At 39.5% G+C, this 22,167-nt stretch overlaps 2 protein-coding genes across 2 annotated transcripts in view; one reads left to right on the plus strand and one right to left on the minus strand.

Annotated features, from left to right (window-relative positions):
- The first annotated feature begins 2,451 nt into the window (after positions 1-2,451).
- On the plus strand, positions 2,452-17,451 carry ASB14 (ankyrin repeat and SOCS box containing 14). Its single transcript, XM_074284302.1, has 11 exons — positions 2,452-2,657; positions 3,720-3,975; positions 5,010-5,064; positions 5,743-5,893; positions 5,977-6,135; positions 7,101-7,362; position 7,571; positions 9,222-9,373; positions 13,345-13,888; positions 15,190-15,343; positions 16,067-17,451. Exons 2-11 carry the CDS (start codon positions 3,857-3,859, stop codon positions 16,243-16,245), a joined length of 1,776 nt encoding a protein of 591 aa, XP_074140403.1. The 5' UTR covers positions 2,452-2,657; positions 3,720-3,856; the 3' UTR covers positions 16,246-17,451.
- The window catches only part of APPL1 (adaptor protein, phosphotyrosine interacting with PH domain and leucine zipper 1), a 48,998-nt gene continuing 43,634 nt past the window's right edge, over positions 16,804-22,167 (minus strand). The window contains exon 22 of the mRNA XM_074284301.1: positions 16,804-21,832. Coding sequence (XP_074140402.1) covers positions 21,683-21,832 — 150 coding nt within the window. The 3' untranslated portion in view covers positions 16,804-21,682. The remainder of the gene's footprint in view (positions 21,833-22,167) is intronic.

Genomic DNA, 22,167 nt, shown 5'->3' on the forward strand with positions numbered 1-22,167 from the left:
TTATAGAGTCTATCAAGATTTGTCTCCTTAGGGGATATCTCTTAAGATTATGGCTCTGAGGGGCAACTAGTTGGTGCAATGGAGAGAGTATCAGCCCTGAACTCAGGAGGACTGGAGTTCAAATTTGGCCTCAGACACTTAATACTTCCTGGCTGTGTGATCCTGGACAAGTCACTTAACCCCAGTTCCCTCAGCAAAAAAAGAAAAAAAAAAGATTATAACTCTGCTTAATTAAGTTCTTTCAATTTTAGTGATACTGAAGGAATCATAATTTCTGTGATACTCATGTTCACATGGTACCTATTTTCTGGTGTACATTTAAGTTCCCTGACTTATAGACCCTGAGAACTACTTAACTCGATCCCTTTGATATGAGACATTAGGAAGGGTTTGTCTCCAATCTGGCCCCTAACCCTTCTTAAAGGAATTCTATCAGGCTCTAGCTAGATGAGTCATTGAATCAGGTTATTTAATGAACTCCCTTTGAAATAATAACCTGGATTTCTATTTCTGTAATTATACTTTAGCTAGGGATTTAAGCTTGAAAAGAAAGGATTATGGGGAAAACAGTATAATCCTTCATTGAACCCAGTTTTATGTGAGTATAAAATTATCTAACCCAAAAGCTTGCGGTAGAGGTCAGGCTGACCAGAGATGCTCCAAGGAAGCCAGGAGAGTTACAGGAGTGTGTAAGGGTATTGGGGGGGGCTGGGATCCCTGATGTGAAGGCTTGCTGAGCCTCTTCAGGACTGCTCATCCACCTCTGGTGTCCACCTTGGCACTGGTTCTCACTTGTGGCTTCAGAAAGCATCTGTGTCAACCATCCCTTGGTAGCATCTGGGCAGAACGGCTGAAACAGGTCAGTCAACTGATGGGTCCTTAGTGAGAGGGATGTCTACCCCTAGCAAGGAAACCTTTGCCAGGTGAAATGGGTGACGGAGAACAAGGTGTTCCACCAAAAGGCACTGGGAGCACTGAGACCCCATGGTCATCCACTGCATCCCAGGCCATCCCCATTCATCAAGACTTTTGTCTTGCCGCGGTCTTTGACGAGTCAGGAAAAGAGAATGGGGCTAACAACTTTGTAAAAAATCCAACTCACAAGTAAGTCAGCCCTGCGATGTAATTGCTCCTCTCTGAAAACGACCATGAACAATAGCTACAACAGACCCATTCAATGCTTGCGTTTGGGTTCTCCAAATTAGACTGACTCACCTGCTGATATACATCTCAAACTGCCCTTCTTTTGGCCTATGTCAATCAGGCAAATGTCCTTATGTCCTTGTATGAATTCTGGATAATGTATTTTATATTTAGGTCTATCTATACGATCTTACACATAATGCATTATATAATAATGTATCTATGTACTGTATTATATGGCAATGAATAGTAATTCATTATGCATATATAGTCTCTCTCTCTCTCTATATATATATATATACACACATGCACACATATATGTATATAATGAAGACTCACGGAGGGAATAATTTCTTCTTTCTGACTCTCTGAAACTATTGTGGGGTTTGTCTCGTGAATGACACGATATTCCAAAGAATCTGCTGCCTGTTGATAAGAATATATGCAAAGACAGTGGGAAAGTTAGTTTACAATAATTAGGGCTGCAAGCTGGCTTCCAAATTGCTCATGTTCTTTCACAGCCTTCAAAGGTGCTTGAAACAGCATTGTTATGTATTTAGCTATTTTTATTTTCCTCAGTTACATGTAAAAAACTTTTTTTTTGGTTAAACGTATATTCTTTTTTAAAACATATTTTTATCATGTTTGGAAAGAAAAATTAAGAGGGAAAAACCACAAAAAAAAGTGAAAATAGTATAGAGTCAGTGTCCATAGTTCTCTCTTTGGATGCAGATGGCATTTTCTATCCAAAGTTTATTGGGATTGCCGTGGATCACTGAACTGCTGAGAAGAACCAGGTCTATCATAGCTGATCATTGCCCAATCCTGCACACTGCGTAATTTTTAAGCAGTCATGTTATCATCTGGTCTAATCTTGTAAGGCCGGTTTTACCAGATTACATTTAAATATTCTGTTTATTTTAAACTCTCTCCTCATGTTCCCCAGAAGGCATTAAGGTCGGCACTACGGTCCAATGAAACGCAGCTGCCTAATGCAGCTTGAACTGTCAGGATGGCTCACTGATAACTCGGGTCAAACCAGGTTTTGTTGATAATTTTAACTTGGGTTGGGATATGGGAGTAGAAATGAAAGAAGAGTTGGAAAAGGGTAGGGGGCCACTCCTCTGAGGACTTCCATTTTTATGCCCTCTTAGCCAATAAAGGCCAAGATATTAAATCCTTTCCATTTGTCTTTTGCTTGTGTTTCCAAACATAGCCAGCCCACATGTGAAAAACCAACCTATTGCCAGGCTGTCTTATGATTAGGTATTTATAGTAAGGCTATTCACAGCATTGTAGGAGAGGGAAGATTGCCTGGGTGTCAATGAAAATCTTCAAGCTGGTGACATTCTTAAAATTTCCAACTTCAGTTTTGTTTTACGGATGCAAGGACAGGTAAAAAAAAGACTGGAGCTTGAATGTGTAGCGAGTTCTTTTTCTAGCAGAGTTGAAGTGATTGCAAGATTTCCTATAATGCTTTGGATTTGAACAAACGAGGCTGATTTTATGCTCTCGTGAGTCTGCTTATTCTTATGCTGTTTTTAAGTGTTATTTATTAAGTGTTTTAAGCGGTTCTTTTTTAAGTTAATGGAATATAAATATTCTCAACATTCTGGGAACAGGAAATGCATTCTGGGAGAGGATGCTACAGGTGCTGAGAGATTTGCTCTCTACTCATCATTGGGCTTAAATGCTTTCAGTGTCTTACTAACATGTGCTTGTCCCCTTTTTCCCCCCTCCCCTTCTTGAGAGGTCGCCTCGTGTATAGAACATAGAGGCAGAAAGACCGGGTTCAGCTCCCTGACTTTGACATATCCTGAGTGGCACTGGACAAGTTACTTGGGGGCCCTCACGCAGATCTACTGAAACTAGGAATATAGATGAGCAACTGCTATGCATTGGTAGAGGAAATGTCCATACTGGGAGCAGGAGCAGTCTATCCCAAGGCAATCTCAGCTTGGAACCATTACTGAATTTTCTCCGCTTGCTATAATACAGGAAAGAGAAGGAATGGCAGAGTGAATGAGGTTTCCAATTCAGCTCTTACTGAAAACATTTACATTGCTCCATATCCTGAATTTTTAAGAGACTAAACTTAAATCCAACACTATTTTCTAGTGTCACTAATAGAAAGTAATCATTTTTTTGTAACTGAGTAAGTGCATGGGATGTGTGTGTGTGTGTGTGTGTGTGTGTGTGTGTGTGTGTGTGTGTGTGTGATGGGTATGAGTAAACTCTAGGCAAATAACTCTTTGAGGATCGGAGTTATCCGAGTAAAAGGGATGTGTCTTGGGAAATAGTGGGCTTCCCATCACTGGAGGTCTTCCGAGCGGGAGCTGGATGTCTGTGATGTTATAAAAAGCTCTCTTGTCTACGTATTGCCTGGACCAAATGACTTTACTGAATTTTTTTTCAGTTCTGATAAGTCTGTGATTTGATCACCTTCATTTAATGATCATCACGGGTCCCCTGCTTTGGCAGTATGGATGTTTTAAATGTTTCCTGATGGTTTAAAACTAGGAAATAATTAATTCAGAAGACTGTAATGAAATGAAATTAAAAAAATTTTTTTTCAGCATTTTCTTCAGTAATCAGTTCTGCCCCTCTGGCGATTTTCTCCAATGCAGCTGTAATTTAGAATTTACAACTGAGAAAAACAAGCCAACAATTTAAACATTGCTTAGATTGTAGTTTAAAGCAACACACACATCACATGAATAATTACATCAATGAAGACTTGGACGATGACTTTGACACCCAGTTTGTCATTCAGCGGAGTTTACAGGATATATACAAGCCTGACACCGGACAACATGCGGAGGAGAGTGAGAGGTAAGGACGTCCTCACTAGAGAGACACTGAACGTTTTCTTTATGACAATCTTTGTGATAGCTCATATTTCTATGGAATTGTGAATGAGAGAAAGCATGGTGCAATGTACAGAGCCTCAAAGCCAGGAAGAGCAGGGTGCAAATCCCTTCTCTGACTGACACACATCAGCTGTGGGACCCTAGGCAAGTCCCACTGTGTCTCAGTACCCAAGGAAACTCTCTAAGACTGGATTTCTTAATCTTTTATGTCCTGGACCTCTTCAGGAGTTTAGTAAATTGTAAGGACCCCTTCTCAGAATCATGTATTAAAATGCATAAAATAAAATACACAGCATTAGTCCATTAATAAAACCCCGAGCATGTGTTTCACATTATAACATAATTTATAACATTATGACATTATTAGTCATCACAAAAGAAACTTATTGAAACAATTATCAAAATATATATTTTTTATTCACAGGGGGAAAAACGGGTTTGCAGATTCCAGGTTAAGAACTGGTCTAAGATGTTAAAATTCTAGTGTGAGTGGAGGCACTTATTTCCCCTTGGAGTTTCCTAAACTAGTGAAAGCACAGGCCAGTCTCCATTCTTCAAGACCTGACAAAGCACCCTCTTCAACTAACCTCCTGGGAATGGGTGGTACCTCTAGGATTATTCCTCTTTCACAAATTAAGAAAAAATCTCTGAGGGCTTAAGTGACTTGCCCAGGATCACCCAGCTACTATATGCCAGATCTAAGACATCCTTCTGGCTTGGGTTTTTCCTTTTGTTATTCCTGCTTAAAATCTAATGTAAATCATTAGATGTAAATGGCCACGACACACCATCGTGTGCATTTTTTAGTCTCTACTTCCCACAGTTTGCTCCATATGTTATTGTGTTGGTTCCTGGGAATCACTCAGTCCTAGATTTCTTTCCCAGATCCCTAATCTCATTTCTTCTCTTGTTTAATATTAAGAGCCTGTTTTAACCTTTCCTTTCCCCATTACTGAAGTGGCAATTTTTTTCTTTCTTTTTAAAATTTCCATGTAGCCTCCATTCTTCTTTGAGCCTAGAATATAAGAAGATCATTGAAACAATCAAGACAGTTAAGTACCCTCCTTATCCTACCCTCAAGGGTTTATGGTAAGAGTTGATTTTAGTAATTTAAGGAACTTTCTTTCCATTTGGGACAAGGGAGCTATTTCTCCAAGCAAGATGGGAAGGGGGATCAATTAATCCTCTGGGATCTTAGAATGCCTGGAAAGCTTTAGACAAAAATCTAAACGTTTAGACAAACATTTTGTAGATGGAAGGGGCTTCTGAGAGGATGTGACTTGTCTGAGGTCACAGAGGTAGTAAGTGGTAGATCCAATCAGGCAACAAGCATTTATTAAGCACCTCTTACATGCCAGACACTATGCTAAGTGAGATACAAAGAAAGACAAAAGACAGACCTTTGAACCCAAGTCATTTGATTCCAAACCCTTTCCTTTATGTGACCCTATTGTTGGACCTTCCATGGAAAATTGATATCCACACTCCATTTTTTCACCTCACTGTTTACCTTGTGGATGGAAGGCATTGGCTAAATTGGTAAACAGTCATTTAACAAATCAATTCACTCAATATTCATCAACTACTTGCTTGTGGGGGAGTCTAACAAAATGCAGTTCAAGGAGTTTGCTCCAGTAGGTGGAATGGGATGGGTCCAGATAGACTAGGACCCAAATGGGCTGAGTCTGCTCAGGGGAGGGAATGTGAGTCCTGGCCCCCCATGCCAAAGGTGAGCTTGCCTCCTACAGGTGAGGAAGATGCTCTCTCGAAGCTGTCTGAGCATGTCTCGGCATTTGAGGAGGTGGATGAGGCAGGCTGGCTCCCTTTACACCATGCAGCAGCCCAGCTAAACAAACACATCTTGGAGCTCACTCTGAAAGGTAGCTGGTTCCCTTGGCCCCTCCCTCCTGCTCCTAGGAGCCCCCACATTGCTTAACTGCTTTTACCCAATGGGGTCTTTCAGGTTCACAGCCCAGACTGTGGGAGCAAACTACTGGGAAAGGTGAGACACCACTCTTCTTGGCGGTAGACAGATGTCTCCTAGAAAACGCCAGTCTTCTTCTTCTCAATAATTGCGACCCCAACACTCAGAATGAAGAAGGCCATTCTCCTTTACTCATGGGTAAATGCAAACTTCCTGTGCTCAGATTAGACAGGGCCCAACTCCGACGCTCCACAGAAGTGACTAGGGAATTGGGGAGAAAACTCTCCATGTCGTTGAAGGATTTTGGATGGATTTTAAAAAGGAGCTTTGGGGAATAGAAACAAGCCCCTCCTGGCCACCAGACCCTGAAAGCACAGGTTTTGGCTCAAATGCTCAGTATGAGGTCAGGGCAGCATTCTCTGTCCTCCAAACTTCCAAGCTGCAAAGTGGGGGAAGGAGAACAAGTCTTGGGTTGGAGCTACTACTCCTAGGAAGTGGTGATGGACAAGGAGGAAAGAGGGGATGAGAAAGGGACCCTGGATGGTGCTGTCAGTGCAGGTTAAATGTTCTATCCTTGGACAAAGCCCCGATGGTCCTAATTTAGTTAAATCTCTTGAACCTGAACAACAACCTTGTAGAGAGAAGCATCTCCAGTTGGTCCTTGGATGAGACACAGTTTAACACCTGGACCATGTTAATGTCACACTAGCTCAGAAGGACCTTGGCTTAGCCCTCAAAACATGTCTCCAGACATCAGGAAAGGATTTGAGTGGAAGTATTTTGGAGGGGATGGAGTAAGCATTTGTATAGGGCCTACTATGTGCCAAGCACTTGACTGAAAGTTTTTCATAAATATCTTATAATATTCTCTCCTTATAAATCATTGTTTCCATTTTACAGATGAAGAAACTGAGCCAAACAGAGCTTAAGTGACTTGCCCAGAGTTCCACAGTTAGTAAGAATCTGGGCCTTCCTACCTGTTGGGCCAGTGCTCTATCCACTCTACCATTAGCTACTTCTAAGTATCTGGAAAAGAGAATTTTGCAAATTTTCTTTATTTGGTTTCCCAAACAGGGAAAACCACTGAGTCCTGACTAGGAGGGAAGGTTGTTTGCTCTCCTAGCCTTTAGCTCCTGCAACCTCTTTCTTCCATGCTCTTCTAGCCATCAAACATCATTCCTACGACATGGCTTCCTTGCTGATCACTTTTGGAGCCAAAGTCAACCTGCGTTGTGTGAACAAGAGGACTGCATTGCACGAGGCCGCCCGGCTGGGCAGGAGGGACCTGGTGGACCTCATGTTGCGTTCGGGGGCTGAGCCCGACCCACAGAGCACCTATGGATTCACGCCACTCGCTCTTGCTGCCCAGGGTGGGCACACAGAAGTTATGGAACTTTTACTACAAAAGGGTAAGCAGTTCCAGCTGTGGAGATTCCCTCCACCCGTGCTTCTCTCTCTGGGGTAAAATGATTTTCCCAGTTGGGGTCCCCAAGTTAGGAGGCCCAATCCAATCATTAAATTTAGAGCTAGAAGGAAGTTACAGATGGGGAAACAGGAAAGGAGTAGGGGATTTGCCCACTGTGACACAGCTGTCAGCACTTCCTAATTATCATCCCCTGAGTTACAATCTTAGGGTAGGAGTTGTGAAGGATAAGCTTCTTGAGGCAGGGGTGTTCTCCTTTTCTATTTGCATTCTCAGTGCTTAGAAAACTATCTTGCAGATCCTAATAGGTTCCTGGTGATTGATCCCCATGCCCATTAAAAATGGAGCAACTAAGACTTATCTATGGCCATATGACTAGTGAATATCTGATGAAAATAATGGAAAAGAATGACTTGTGTGCACAGTAAGTGGCTTATATCATGAAATGAATCCTGAAACAACAGAAGATCCTCATATTTCCCTAAGTTGGCATCTCCTCCTTAGCACACACTTTTTGCTTGGGGTTAATTTTATCACATAACTTCTTCCAATCTTTCTCCTTATTCAAAATCTTCTCAACCTTCTAAAAACAGATCACGGAATAATAGTTTGAGATCTGAAAAGGATCCACTAACTCCTATTCAACTCCCCAGCCCCTGACTCTGCTTCTCCCATCATCTGGCACTCAGTCCTTGTCCATGGTACTGCCTCCTTTCCAACTAGAACGTAAGCTGACTGAAGGCAAGATTCTCTTTGCATCCCCAGAATTTCATAATCAGTGTAACCAAAATGAGAAAGAAAGCAGGAAACTGAGACAAAAGTTTATAGCAAGTTTCTCTGGTAAAGACCTCATTTCTCAAATATGGGGAAATAAACCAAATTTATAAAAATAAGACCCTATTGGTCCCCAATTGGTCAAAGAATAATGGGCAGTTTTCAGAATAAATCAAAACTATCAACAATCACTTTAAAATGCTCTGTTGAGCAGAGAAATGAAAATTAAAAAAATTCTAAAGTACCACATCACATGTATTAAATTAGTTATGACAGAAAAGGAGGAAGATGAATGTTGGAAAGGATATAGAAAAATATAGGGAAAAAGTGGTGAACTGGTCTGACCTTTCTGAAGAGCAATTTGGAATTATTCCCAAAGAGCTATAAATCTATAGACATATCCTTTGATCCAGGAATACCACTATCCAAAGAGAGCAAAAAAAAGGAAAAGGACCTATGTGTACAAACATATTTATAGCAGCTCTTTTGTGGTGGAAAGAATTGGAAATTGAGGGGATGTCTCTCAATTGGGGGAATGGCCAAACAAGTTGTAGCACAAGATTGTGATGGAATACTATTGTGCTCTAAGACATTATGGCTTCAGAAAAACTTGGGAGGACTTAGCTAAATGTGAGATTTAGCTATTCTGACCAAGACAGTGATTCAAGACAATTCCAAAGGTTACATGATGAAAAATGTTAACTATTTCCATAGAGAATTGAGGTACTCTGAAAACAAATTAAACCACATTTTTTTTAGTTTCTTTATGCTTTACACTTATTTTCTGTTTGTTAATTTATTCATTTATTTGTTTTGTGCCAAGGCCAATATGTATTTTGCATGACTTTAAGTAGAATGGGTCACTTGCCTTCTCAATGGGTAGTTGAGAAACAGAGGAAAGAGAGAAGTTAGAGCTCAACGTTAAAAAAGTGAATGTCCTCCTAGTATTTCATAGTGCCTGTACATGGTAGATGTTCAGTTGTAATGAGAATTAATCATGGAGGGAGACTGCAAAAAGACACTTGGAGTTCTGCATCAAAAGCCACCAAATTTTATTGCCTTCCCAGGGGCTAATGTTCTCTCACAGGCTTCAGATGCTTCCTCCATTTTGCTTGAGGCTGCTGCAGGAGGAAATCCCGACTCTCTGACTCTGCTGCTGGAATATGGAGCAGACGCCAATGTGCCCAAAAGTTCAGGCCACTTGCCTATTCATGTAGCTGCTGATCGAGGACATTTGCTGTAAGTCCAAATACTATTAATATGATTTAAATTTCAAAAAGTGTGCTTTAGAATGATGGTTTCCAGTTCAATTCGGTTTGATTCAATAACATTAGGTCCAGCTCAAGTCAACAAACATTTGTTAAAGGCCCATTATGTGCCAGATGCCAGAAATAAAAAGTAAAATAACTCTTGCTCTCCAGGAGCATATTTCTATTAGAGAAGAGTCGCATGAACCTAGATAAGTACAAAAAAATAGGATGGCCCAAAAGTCTGGGTGCAGCTTTTAAGCTGCAATAACTTCAAAAGTGTAAATGTCACAAACTTACCAAAAATACTTAGGATAATTACTTTTAAAATAATAATAGCTTTTTATTTTTCAAAATATACAAGAAGATAGTTTTAAACATTTGTCCTTGCAAAACCTCCTTCCTGTTTTTTTCCTCCTTCCTTACCCCCAGACAGCAAACAATCCAATATAGGTCAAACATGTAATTCTTTTAAACTTATATTTCCAAATTTAAAGGATACTTAATTTTTTAAAAACATTGCCATGTTTCTTATTAAAATTCAACATAACTACCATCTTGAGCCACAGATTATTTTAGTCAAGAATTGACTAAAAGAAAATTCCCTCCTACTGTCTGATAATTGATAGGAAGGATATCGGGAAGCATATCTACTTGTTAAGGTTTCTGTGGAAGTAATCATTGCCTTCTGTGAACTCAATCTGTGAGTATATAGTGCATGTTGGGAAAGTGACTTCATAGGGGCGGCTACAAATGAATGAAAAAAAATTATCACTGCTTAGTATGTGCCTAGGACTATGTTTCTTAGTGAAGATTCAAATGTAAAAGGGAAGACAGTCCTTGTCTCCACAGAACTAACCTCCATAGGAGAGTGATGGACAGTGAGCTAGGATTGAGAAAACCACAGGGATGGTAAGGGGAACCATAGGGACAGAGATTGACATAACTTTTCCAGAAGAAGCTGAAGGAACTCTTCCAACTTGAGCACATTTCCCAAAAGATTTCTGGGGACCTTGATAAATTTTCAGCAACTCGTGGGCAACATGGTCTCCTAGTGATTTTGGTCTACTCTGGATGATCTCACTGCGAGTAGAAAAATGCTGGAAACGACTAACAAGAAACTGTTGAAGGTTTCAGGGGTACAGTTGACCAGTCTAAAGCTAGCAGGTAGGTGGTGCAGTGGGGACAATATTGGGCTTAAAGTCTGGAAAACCTGGGTTCAAATGCAGCCCCAGACATTTATTAGCTGTGTCATCCTGGACGTGTCACTTAACCTGTTTGTATGTTTCCTTATCTATTACATAGGGTAATAATACCTACCTCCCAGAGTTTTTGTGAGAATCAAATAAAATAAATTTTAGGCTTTATTTTTCTAAATTCATGCAAAGATAGTTTTCAATACTCATCTTTGCAAAATCTTGTGTTCAAATTTTTCTCCCTCTCCTTCCTTCTGGCCCTTTCCCAAGACAGCAAGCAATCCAATATAGATTAAATATGTAGTTCTTCTAAACCTATTTCCATATTCATCATATAAGAAAATCAGATCAAACAGAAAAAAAATACAAGAAAAAACCAAGCAAACAAAAAGGTGGAAATCTTAAGCTTTGACCCACATTCAGTCTCTATAGTTCAAATGAGATAAGTTTTAAAGCATGATTGGCACAGGGATGTGTTTAATAAATGGTTCCTTGCTTAAAGCTGTTGGCTGACATTATGCCAACATTATTATGAATCAATTAAATATGTAGGTTACACGGCTAAGTCAGTGGGGAGCAAATATTGATCCCAAACACAGAAATGCTTGTTACTTGGTTGTGCCCAAAGAATTACCATGAGTTGAATTTGCTTCTATGATTTGGTGATTTTAGGTTAACAAAAACTATACCTTTGTTGTAAAATCCCTTAATGATCCTTCCCTGAGACAGATCAAGGGGAAAGGCCATGAGCCTTGGACAAAGTTCTAATTCAAATAGCATTTCAGGAAGACACTTGACTTGATGCATTTGCACCCTTCAGAGATAAGACATGGGGTTAGGTCTTGAAGGAAGGAATGAATTATCTGCCACATATATATATGAGAGAGAGAGAGAGAGAGAGAGAGAGAGAGAGAGAGAGAGAGAGAGAGAGAGAGAGAGAGACAGAGAAAGAGAGAGAGAGAGAGAGAGAGAGAGACAGAGAGAGAGAGAGACAGAGAGAGAGACAGAGAGAGAGAGAGACAGAGAGAGAGAGAGACAGAGAGACAGAGAGAGAGAGAGACAGAGAGAGAGAGAGACAGAGAGAGAGAGAGACAGAGAGAGAGGGAGAGAGAGAGAGAGAGAGAGACAGAGAGAGAGGGAGAGAGAGAGAGAGAGAGAGAGAGAGAGAGAGAGAGAGAGAGAGAGAGAGAGAGAGAGAGAGAGAGAGAGAGAGAGAGATGCAGCACTAGTCATGACTTAGGTTGATTAAAACAGAGGGCAGTCTTGTGCCAGAAGAGATGGCAACTAAAGGCTAATTTCCCAATAGGCGATTCATTGATGTGGGAGTCATTGTCTCCACTGCAAGCCACTGTTGTTGGCCTTGAAGTAGGCCGCCATTGAAAAATCCCCAAAACTTGTATGTGAGATACAGACAGACAGACACTAACCAAGCTTTATTCTGACAAGTACATGTAACCAGCCAGGAGTCGGTGTGTTTCTCACCAACGCTGAATTGGGCATGGACTCTATGAAGGAGGAAAATCCTCTTGGTCTTGTGTCTGGCGTTATGGAGTTCTTAGTACGTGCTAAGCATTGGATGAAGCTCTTCAGGTAGAAATACAAGCAAATAAGACATTCTAACGGAAAAAAATAACATAAAGGGACCTGGGAGGGGTAGCTGGACAGGGGCAAAATGCCTGTTAAGAAAGAGATCCAGAAAATGAGTACAGGGTGGGAGTAGGGTCAATCGTCATTTTTGAATGATCTGGACAAGATGGTCGTTGACTGGAAGAATGGAGTTTTTCTGGGGTGGGTGGGCGATTGGTGAGGAGGAAAAATCCAGAAAGTGAGTAGACATGAATGGCACATAGTAAGTGCTTTTTAAATGTTTGATTGAATGATGAGACAGAGTAATTTTCAAAGCTGAAGGCAATCTGTAACTCAAAGGAGCAGGGGCCATGACCTAGGAAATCCTCTTCAGGAGGATGCCATGATGGGGAGCCAGTACTTCAAGGATGATGGTCAATGATGCCAGTTACAGGATGAAGTTCTATGAGAAGTGATAATGGCCAAGAGGGAGATAATCACCAAGGAGGAATTAGGCTTGGCTGGCTCACCACTAGGGGCAGAAGTTGGATTCTGGGAATGGAATGCCACAGAAGGAAAGGGAACAGTAAAAGTGTTTGTTAGGTAGGAGACAATCCCAGTCCATAGCCATGGAACTCTACAGGATATCTTTGGACTTAGGAGTCAAGAGGTCACCCTGGCTCTGATATGGAAAAGGTTCCCCTGTCCCTGAACGTTAGGGAGGACATGTAAGATGTTTAAGACCAGAGTCAGGTATGTTCAAAGAAAGATGCTGCACACACACCTGGAGAACAGCAGCAGTAGCACTGACATTTGTCAGCACAGAGTGGTTGTCTCTGGAAGGAAACCGTAAGAAGAACAGCATTCTGAGGGTAAGGAACTGCTTTTTTGTGCTTGATACCATTTGGGGTTTTCTTAGCAGAGATACTGGAGTGGTTGGCCATTTCCTTCTCCAGCCCATTTTACAGATGAGAAAAATGAGGCAGACAGTACTGAGTTACTTGCCCAGGCTCACACAGCCAGCCAGTGTCTCAGGCCAGAACTCAGGCCTTCCTGACTCCAGGCCTGGAGCGCTATCCACTGCACCACCTAGCTGCCCAGATGGACCACCTTACCTTTGGATAGACACCATGGATTAATACTGAATTTTCATTTGAGGAGATCAAGATGTGACTGCAACTTTTTCTTTTTCTGTTTACAGAGCACTGAAGATCTTGGTCCCTGCCACTGATGTGGCTGCCATTAAGAGCAGTGGGATCAGCCCCCTTCACTGTGCGGCAGCTGGAGCACACTCTCAGTGCCTCGAGTTTCTCCTCCGAGCTGGGTTCGACGCTAACTTCATGCTTGACCAGAAAATTCGCAAGCACTACGATGACCAGAGGAAGTCAGTCCTGTACTTTGCTGTATCAAATGGCGATATCTCCTCGGTAAAGCTGCTCTTGAATGCTGGGGCTTTGCCCAATCAAGACCCAGTCAACTGCCTCCAGATCGCCCTCCGAATGGGCAACTATGAGCTGGTGAGCCTGCTGCTCCGGCACGGAGCCAATGTCAACTATGTCTGTAAAGTGAATCCTATGCATTTCCCGTCAGCTCTGCAGTACACCCTCAAAGATGAGATCATGTTAAGGCTGCTGCTGAACTACGGGTATGACACGGAGAGATGTTTTGACTGTCCCCATGGGGATAAAGTTCATTCCCGCTATACTTTTGAAGGCTGGACCTCGACTGTTATCCGAGATACACTGGTGAGGACTGAGTGACGTGACTTTTGTGTGGATTTATGTGTGTCCAGTCTCACTATTTAATTGGAAACAAATGGTCTTTATAAACAGGCATGGAAAGTGCACAAGAGAAATATGCACAGAACACATGCCTTTGGAGAAACTGTCTTAGAGGACAGAATTAAAGCTCACAGGAGACAGCCAAAGGTGTCATGTGACTTCAGAGCATCCCATGTTACCTTTGATATTTGCTTGCTCTTTACTAGGACATAAGGCAGACATTCATATGCATCTTTGGGAGACGGCACATGCGCTTTGTTCTCTCCAGATCAAATAATGGGTTGGGAATTGCCAGCTTGTAAAGTGGGTTTTGAATTTTTACTTTCTCAACCAATTCTAATGCTCAAAGATCAAGGAATAGGTTTGGAAGCAAGTCAGAAGCTATTTAAAATGATAGGGAGTCCACAGTGGAGAGATGGTGCTGTCCTCTCAAAGAGTATAACCCGATAGAACTGGGTAATCAAGTCACCTTGGTTGCTGATTCCTGGGTTCCCCAAAGACTGGAGCTGTATGTCAGTGTTGCAAGGCCTCTTGTGCTGGGTTGATTTTTAAAGAAGCTTCTAACTTATCTAACTTTGAGCTCTATCATAGCCTTGTACTAAGCTTACCTCAATAGGAAGGGTGTATGGGATCATTCCCTCGGCTCCCAGGGTGTGGCCACAGGCTTGTGCACCCAGCAGAGCCTGAGCAGGGCAAAGCGATCAGCTATCTCACCTCACATTACTAAAACCCAACCACCAAGTGAAAAATGAGCTCTATCAAGATCCATCTGTGATTTCATTGTTTTAAATACCCCCTTCAATGATTTGGTATTAAAAAATCTAAATTTAATGAGTCTCTTCCAAAAAAAGATGACTTCTATCTAGACATCAAAATTACTTAAGATTTCTCAAAAGATATAAAGAGAAAACGTCATATGAAATCCCTCTGTAAAAAGTCAAAACATTAGGCAAGGTAAAAACAAGAAGATGTATGACATGCGCTATTATCATGGAAGCAATCCAGGAATCCAACTCAAGGGATTCCCTAGGAATGTCAAGGTCCTCTTAGATGTTCCTGTCTGGATGATATCCAGGTATGACAGGGCTGGTGCGCCAAGTAAATGCTCATGAAATATTTTCTATCCTCTCAGCCCTGACAGGACTTCATTTTCTAGGTGTTTCCTTGCCTGGCAGCATAGAGACCCAGGTGTGCTGATTGTACCTTGCAGGCTCTCCTATAGAGCAACTGCCCTCACCGACTGATGCCGTCATTCTCTTCCTCAGTTCTGCGAGGTGATCACTCTGCCATGGCTGCAGCACCTGTCTGGTAAGGTCATTCAGGTCATGCTCGACTATGTCGACAGAGTTCAGATCTGCTCCAAGCTAAGAAGAGTTCTCCAAGAACAGACATCATGGTCAGAAATCAATTCAGTACTGAGTAAGTACCAGGGCTTTTCAGCTCAAGCATTGATGGTAGCCCTTTTTTTATTTCCCATCTTATTATTAAGAGCCATCAATCTCTTTAGTCGAAAATTTGATATGTAGAAAAAAACCCTATTTATGATTTATTGCTATTACCACTTCCCTCTAGACCCCAAAGTAACATTAAGAGTGATCTGTGATCACCATTCCTTCCCTTTCTACATAAATTATGGCTTAATTTTGAGGTCACAGCAGTTATCCATATTTAGATAAGTCTGAGAGGTGTGCTACATTGCTGTGATTCAGTAGGTGTAGAACATGGGGAGACTGTATAGACTGAATCACTGAGAACCTTGTCCCATCCTTTTATTCCTAGACACCATCTTGCCTTTCTTGGTGATCTTTAGGACTTAGCATGCAATGACACCAGACCTTTACTGTGAAGTCCTTAGGAAATAAAGTTGAAAACCATTAAAGCCAGGTAACTCACTGACAGGGCAACTTACCTGGTTATTCTTGATTTCTCAATACCCCAAGTCTTAACTTGGGTGGGCAGAAATGAGAAGTGAAAAGTACTGAACAATATTCCTTTAGAAGTCAGTCTAAAAGAAGAAAAACTCGGTAAATTTTGTATTGCTAAGTCATTCTTACATCTGTATTAACCAAACCCTATGTTCATCCAAAGGTAAAGCAACTAACTCTCTGGGGATAATCTACCTTTTCTTTCCCCCCATTTTAGCAAATCCTCGTTCCCTAAAACATCTTTGTCGTCTAAAGATTCGGAAATGCATGGGACGCTTACGTCTGCGCTGCCCTGTTTTCATGTCATTTCTTCCACTACCCAATCGGCTGAAAGAATATGTACTTTTTAGAGAGTATGACCTTTATGGACAAGGATGCTTGGCAGGGACCTGGTAACTGAGATACTTCAGGAGCAGAAGACACAGGTGTGGGAGCTAGATTCCTTACAATAGGAAACCATTCAGTCTTGCTCCTGGTTCTCTCTAGCCAATATTGGCCATTAATCTGCCCCCTTCCTTGCCTGAGCTGTTCTGAACCCTACCTGTCTACCTACCTGTTTACAAGTAGAGTTGATCATGGCTTTAAACAAATAGATTTAGATCAGGGATTTGTCAAACTGAGAGCTCATGTGTGAACTCCCTCCAGTGACTGAGGAAAACCATTGAGCGGGTAAGTGCAAGAGAACTGAAGGTCATCACCTGGAGGCCTGCCCAGTGTCCCTTGTGTGGGCAGGACCAAAGGTTGGGCCTGAATCTGTGTTTTCTGGACCCTAGGCCCCATTCTCTCTTCACTCTATTACACTGCTTCCCTGGCAGACGCAAAGTTTAGGAATGAAAACTTTGCCTCAAAATCTCAAATTAACTGGAATGGTTCTGTTTCTGCTGGCTAGAAATCTTTCCAAAACTATCCATATACTTGTGCACTTTAGTAGAAAGGATTCTCAAGAAAATGGAATCTTTGATGACTTATCTTATAATTGTTTTTATTTTTAGCACATTTTTACTTTATATGTTGGCAGATAAAGAATGTGATGGGATGAAGTTGGGTGACCTGCCTCTAAAAAGCAGTTTCTATGTGCAGAAATTTAGATCAATTATTAGACATTTTACATGCATCCCAAGAATATTATCTGACTATGCTTGTATTCAGGCAATAAATACATCAATATTCTGATATAAAAATAAAATGTCAGAGAACCAATCTCTTTCCATAGTTGTATTTTAATGGCAATGCCCAATTTAGTAAACAAGAGTATACCCTCCAGAAGCATATGGTCACATGATGTACAGAGCCTCACTGAGTTAATATATAGGACTTAAAAGCACCATAGGCTACTTAACAAGCACATATTGATTTTAGGAGGAGTAAATTTAGTGATGGATTTTACAAAAACATCTGCAGAAATAACTGGCATTGATAGTCTATTTTTTCCTTTAAAGTTATGGGGTCAGGTTATATATATGTAGAATATATGTGTCTGTATTAGTTAAATTACATAAGTAAAAATTCTATTCCCTTTGTTCCCTGACCCCTCCAAAAGTTACAAACCTTACAAAATATAGAGAGGACTGGCCCACACAAATAAAACTCTTATCAGAAGAATGGGATGTGAAGTACTAAAAGAAATTATCAATAGAACACATATGAGAATTATATCATTTAAGCAATACTATATAGGTCTATGCTGGTGTATACATTCCACCTGATCCTTTAGAACAGAGGTGTCAAACCTGGCCCAGCAAAACTCCTAAGTGCCTCAGGAAACAGATCAAAATGTAATTAGAAAATATTTAACAAAATATACCAAAAATATACAATACAACATAGATAATGTTGATTTGTGGTTTTCTAAGTCAATATGTGACTGGCAAAGAGTGGTTTCTATTTGAATTTGAATTGAATTTGATTGCTTTAGAGTATGGCAAGTCTCTAGAAAGTACTTAGTAATAGTGAGATTAAAATGGTGGTAAATGTAAGCCTACTAGTGTGTCAAATCTAAATATTGAAAGGGATTAACTTTTCAATGCCCATCACATTCTTGAAAAAGGGGCAATACATGGAATTAGAGAATTGTAAACACAAGAAAAAAGTCCAACTCTTTGACAATGTATATCAGTTGAAAGCACTTAGAATGAATACAAATATTTATATTCCATTCACCTATTTCAAACCCCAATTATATAAAACATGTATTTTATTATACATTTAAAATTCAAATGGCATATTACCTTCAGTCCTGTCAGCAATATCTATTTTTACAATATTTTAAAAAATCCCAACGTCATCACTGTCTTATATACAATCCCAATTCTAAAGGGAAATTTTGAATGATTTTTTAATTATTGAAAACTGCTGAAAATTACACCAATAAAAGAAACCATCTAGCATTACAAAAATTGCCCATGTCACATTACAAAATCACCCAAAAATACTACAAAAAGTAGTCATTTTTGTACACAAACTTGATTTGAGCATGGATATATTCTGTTCTTTACATACATGGTAAATTATTTTAGACAATCAAATGTGATGACTTAAACATGTAATGAAATTCTGATTTCCCCCCAGATTGAATCTTTAACTCTATGGAAATGAGGAACAAATTTCAAAAATGTAAGATGAGCCACTATTTCTCCGATGGGAATAAAATGCTCACCATAACAGGGCTCTTTTGGTCACCTGAAATGAAGCAGATCCGAGATGGAGTTATTAAACTAGAACAAAAACCAAAATCAATGTTATGATCCAATGCCCTGCAATATAATGGGTGCTTAAGTTCTAGAGTTTAAAAGAAAATTTTCTATAAAATGCTTCAGACTTCAAAATTTGTGGAAAAGTTGATTTTTTGTTAAATGAGAATTCTCATATTAGCATTATGTTCATTTTTCTCAATCATCTGTTCCCTTTTTTTCTTCATCTTTTAAACTTAGATTAAAATAGCCTTTTAAAAATTTAATTAAATTTTATGATTCTACGATAAAAATCCATGAAGTGGAGGTCTTCTAATATGGCACAACACTGACTTCAGGCACTATTTTAAAGATGCCACAAGTGTCCAATTTTAGTATTTGACAATAGTAGAGAGGAGAACATAGTAGTTGGCTTTTTTTTAAACTTTTGGTAAAAAGGTAGGTGGTTATAAATTTTCTCCTACAATTTGGGGAAAATGCCTTAAATCCTAATCCTATTATTACCAGGATTCAATTAAATAAAAAATATTAAGCACCTACTCCATGCAAGGCACCTATGGTGCTGAGGGCAAAAAATCTTTATCATGAATCCCTCCCTCGAGAAGCTTGTAATATAATATGAAGGATGTAGCATGAGAGGGAAAGACACATAAATCAAACAGAAAAGAGGGAGTGTTTCAGGTAAAGTGCCAGGAGTGAGATGAACAGAGACTACTTTCAGTTGGGGAGATTGGGGCTTAAGTTTGGCTTTAGAACAACAGAAGGACTTCAATATACAGATTAACTGGGGGTTGTGGACGGGAGCTGACAGGATGATACATAAAAGAAAATAGTCTACTTTGACTAAAATGTAGAATATAGAATTTAAGTACAAGATAAAGCTGAAAAAGCAAGTTGTAATCAGATTGTAAAGGGTCTTGAATGCTAAGATCAGCAGTCTACACACTTGATTCAGGAGGCAATGGGGAGGTTTGGGAATAGAAGAATGAAGCTATCAGCTCAGTGAATTAAGATTTCTAGGACACAGTAGGGACTGAAGCGAGACCAAAAAAAAATCAGTTAACAGGTTATAAGTTATCTAGGCAAGAAGAAATGAAATTCAACTAGTCAAGCAGAAGAAATTTGGAAAACAGGAAGTCGCCTGTCTTCCTCACTTTGTACTCCCAAGACCAAAATCGTGCTGTATTAGTACTTAAGAGTCTTATTTTTACTAGCTTACACAAAGCTTCCCTTTTTATTAAAGCTTTCCCTTGTTTCTTGCTTTTAAAGAACTTCCTTATTGGTTATAAAGACTTCATCTGACATAAGTAAAAGGACACAATCTATGATGTAAACAAATCTATGATATAAGCAGAATAAGGACTATTTATCATAAATGACTTTAAGAGCAAGATTTTATACATTATACATGATCAAAGAACAACTTTTTAAGTGAAGGAATTAATTCATGTTGACATTCATACTATTCCCTATATAAAGAGTAAGCCATATTATTCTCAAACAAATTCAATCAGATGGTCCAACGTAATGCTGCCAAAAAGTATTAAATAAGTCAAAATTTCCACTTGGCACACAAAGACAGATAAAGAAAAATCTAATTAACAATCTGATGTCACCTATTCTAATGATCACAGAAAGCAGTAACCCACAGAGTTGAAAGCCAAAACCGAACCCCTCTAGTTCACTTTTATGGAAAAAAGTTGCATTTAAAGAATAAAATTTTCCCTTGTGAAATTCCCAATTGTTATTGGAAACTAACTTTTGACCAAATTCAGAAATTGACTAAAACATTTAATTTGCTGAAACTATATTATTGTATTAAATTCTTAAATTTAGGAGAAGCATTATTTGTCAGAAACATTAATAATTGTAAAAAATAAACATCTAATATGAAAGAGGCCCTTAGAAAATTGTTATCATTTATAACTATGATTCAGAGCCAAAACCACTTTCCTTTTTCCATTTTTCTATAACATACGGCGTTATAAGATGTTTTTGAACCTACGAATGTGTCTCCCACTCATTAGAATAGTATTATTTACAATAATTAGTGCAAATATGACATTTTATATAAATTAGTTATTTGCCATTATGGATGATTCAATATCATAACATAGCAAGAAACTGAAGGTTATTTAGCTGTGAAGACTTGGAGAATGTCAATTGAAATTATCCCAAGTGAGCACAAATCCCCAAATAGTTTTGGGATTTCTGCCTAATCAGTAAACATAATTGCTGAGAACTTTTGTTGTAATGAAAATCATGATTTCATATGATATAAAAAATAGAATTCATCACTGAGTATAACAGATACCAAAGGCTAATTTGCCTTATCCAAATCCAATATCTAAAATGTACTTAAACAAAAAGATGTCCTTTCACAATTCCCAACATCTTCTAGCTTTAACCATTACCACTTTGCAGCAGTATTTCAAGTCCCACCCTGAGAATGAGAATGTGATGGTCACATGCCAACAGCCAGGTTCATCTTGACATGGAGAAACCTGTTTCTATTTCCATACACACCATGATGTAATTACATCCCATGAAGTCACGCCAATGAGGCATTTATGATTAAATGGCACTTCCCTGAAAACTCTAAAACCATATATGTAAAACCTATGTCCTGGGCCTCTTCCAAAGTGTATTGCACATTCACTGTTGTAATGTAAGTCTCACAAGGATGAGTGATTCTTTGCAATAAAATGCAAATGGTTTTGAATCTGTTCAGCACACACCTTCTTCCTGCTTCCAGCAGACAGAAATAGTATCCCCATGTACAGCTGAAGCATAAGGATAAATATTTCCTTTTAGTTGTACCCAGTTGCAAAGCCAAGGTAAAAAGTTTTGAAATGGAGAAAAAAAATTCTCAACTCGGTATAACTGCAGCAACCTACTTCAGTAAACAGACAGATTTTTTTTAAACGTGGAATTAGGTGTTAAGTTATTGTTATTATAATAACTGTAAGTTAATTTTAAGGGAGAAAAAAACCATAAAATGTGGTTGGCAAATTCAGTCTTCTAAAAAAAATCTGAAGTCTCCACCTTGATGCCTCTTAGGGTTGTTTAACTTGTGCTGTTTTACCTCAGAAACTGTTAAGAGATTCTGATAGTGGGAAAAGGCCACCAAAAAATGGATAACCTCATGCTTCTGACTCTTTTTTCTTCTTTCCGTCTTCTCCCAAATCACTTTCTTCCGACTGGCTACTACTAAGGACCACAAATTGTCCTTCTCCACTCGTCTGGTTTGGTCTACTGGAGGCAGCTATTAATCGACTTTGTTCTTCTAAATCCTGGTAGGAAAAAAAATCATAATGAATTTCATGGCCCTCTATAACCAAATGGAAAACCACATGGCCATCATAAATAATAACTGCTAAGATGAGAGGCTACTTGAAAATCTAAAATGACTTTTTCAGAATTGGCTTTGTTTCAAGAACCCTTTAGGAATAAGTGAATTACATTAAACTGGTATTCTAAACTTGTTTTGTAGCAGCGAGGTGGCGCAGTGGATAGAGCACTGGCTTTGAAGTCAGAAGGACCCGAGTTCAAATCTGATCTCAGACACTTAACAATTCCTAGCTGTGTGACCCTGGGCAAGTCACTTAACCCAGATTGCCTCAGCAAA

The sequence above is a fragment of the Sminthopsis crassicaudata genome, chromosome 1 (assembly GCF_048593235.1).
Source record: "Sminthopsis crassicaudata isolate SCR6 chromosome 1, ASM4859323v1, whole genome shotgun sequence".
NCBI lineage: Eukaryota > Metazoa > Chordata > Mammalia > Dasyuromorphia > Dasyuridae > Sminthopsis > Sminthopsis crassicaudata.

Bases quoted from the DNA above. Each gene is read 5' to 3' on its own strand.
- ASB14 (XM_074284302.1), top strand. From the start codon at position 3,857: ATGAATAATTACATCAATGAAGACTTGGACGATGACTTTGACACCCAG. The intron at 3,976-5,009 runs GTAAGGACGTCC...ATTTCCATGTAG, and splicing joins CATGCGGAGGAGAGTGAGAG to CCTCCATTCTTCTTTGAGCC. The intron at 6,136-7,100 runs GTAAATGCAAAC...ATGCTCTTCTAG, and splicing joins CCATTCTCCTTTACTCATGG to CCATCAAACATCATTCCTAC.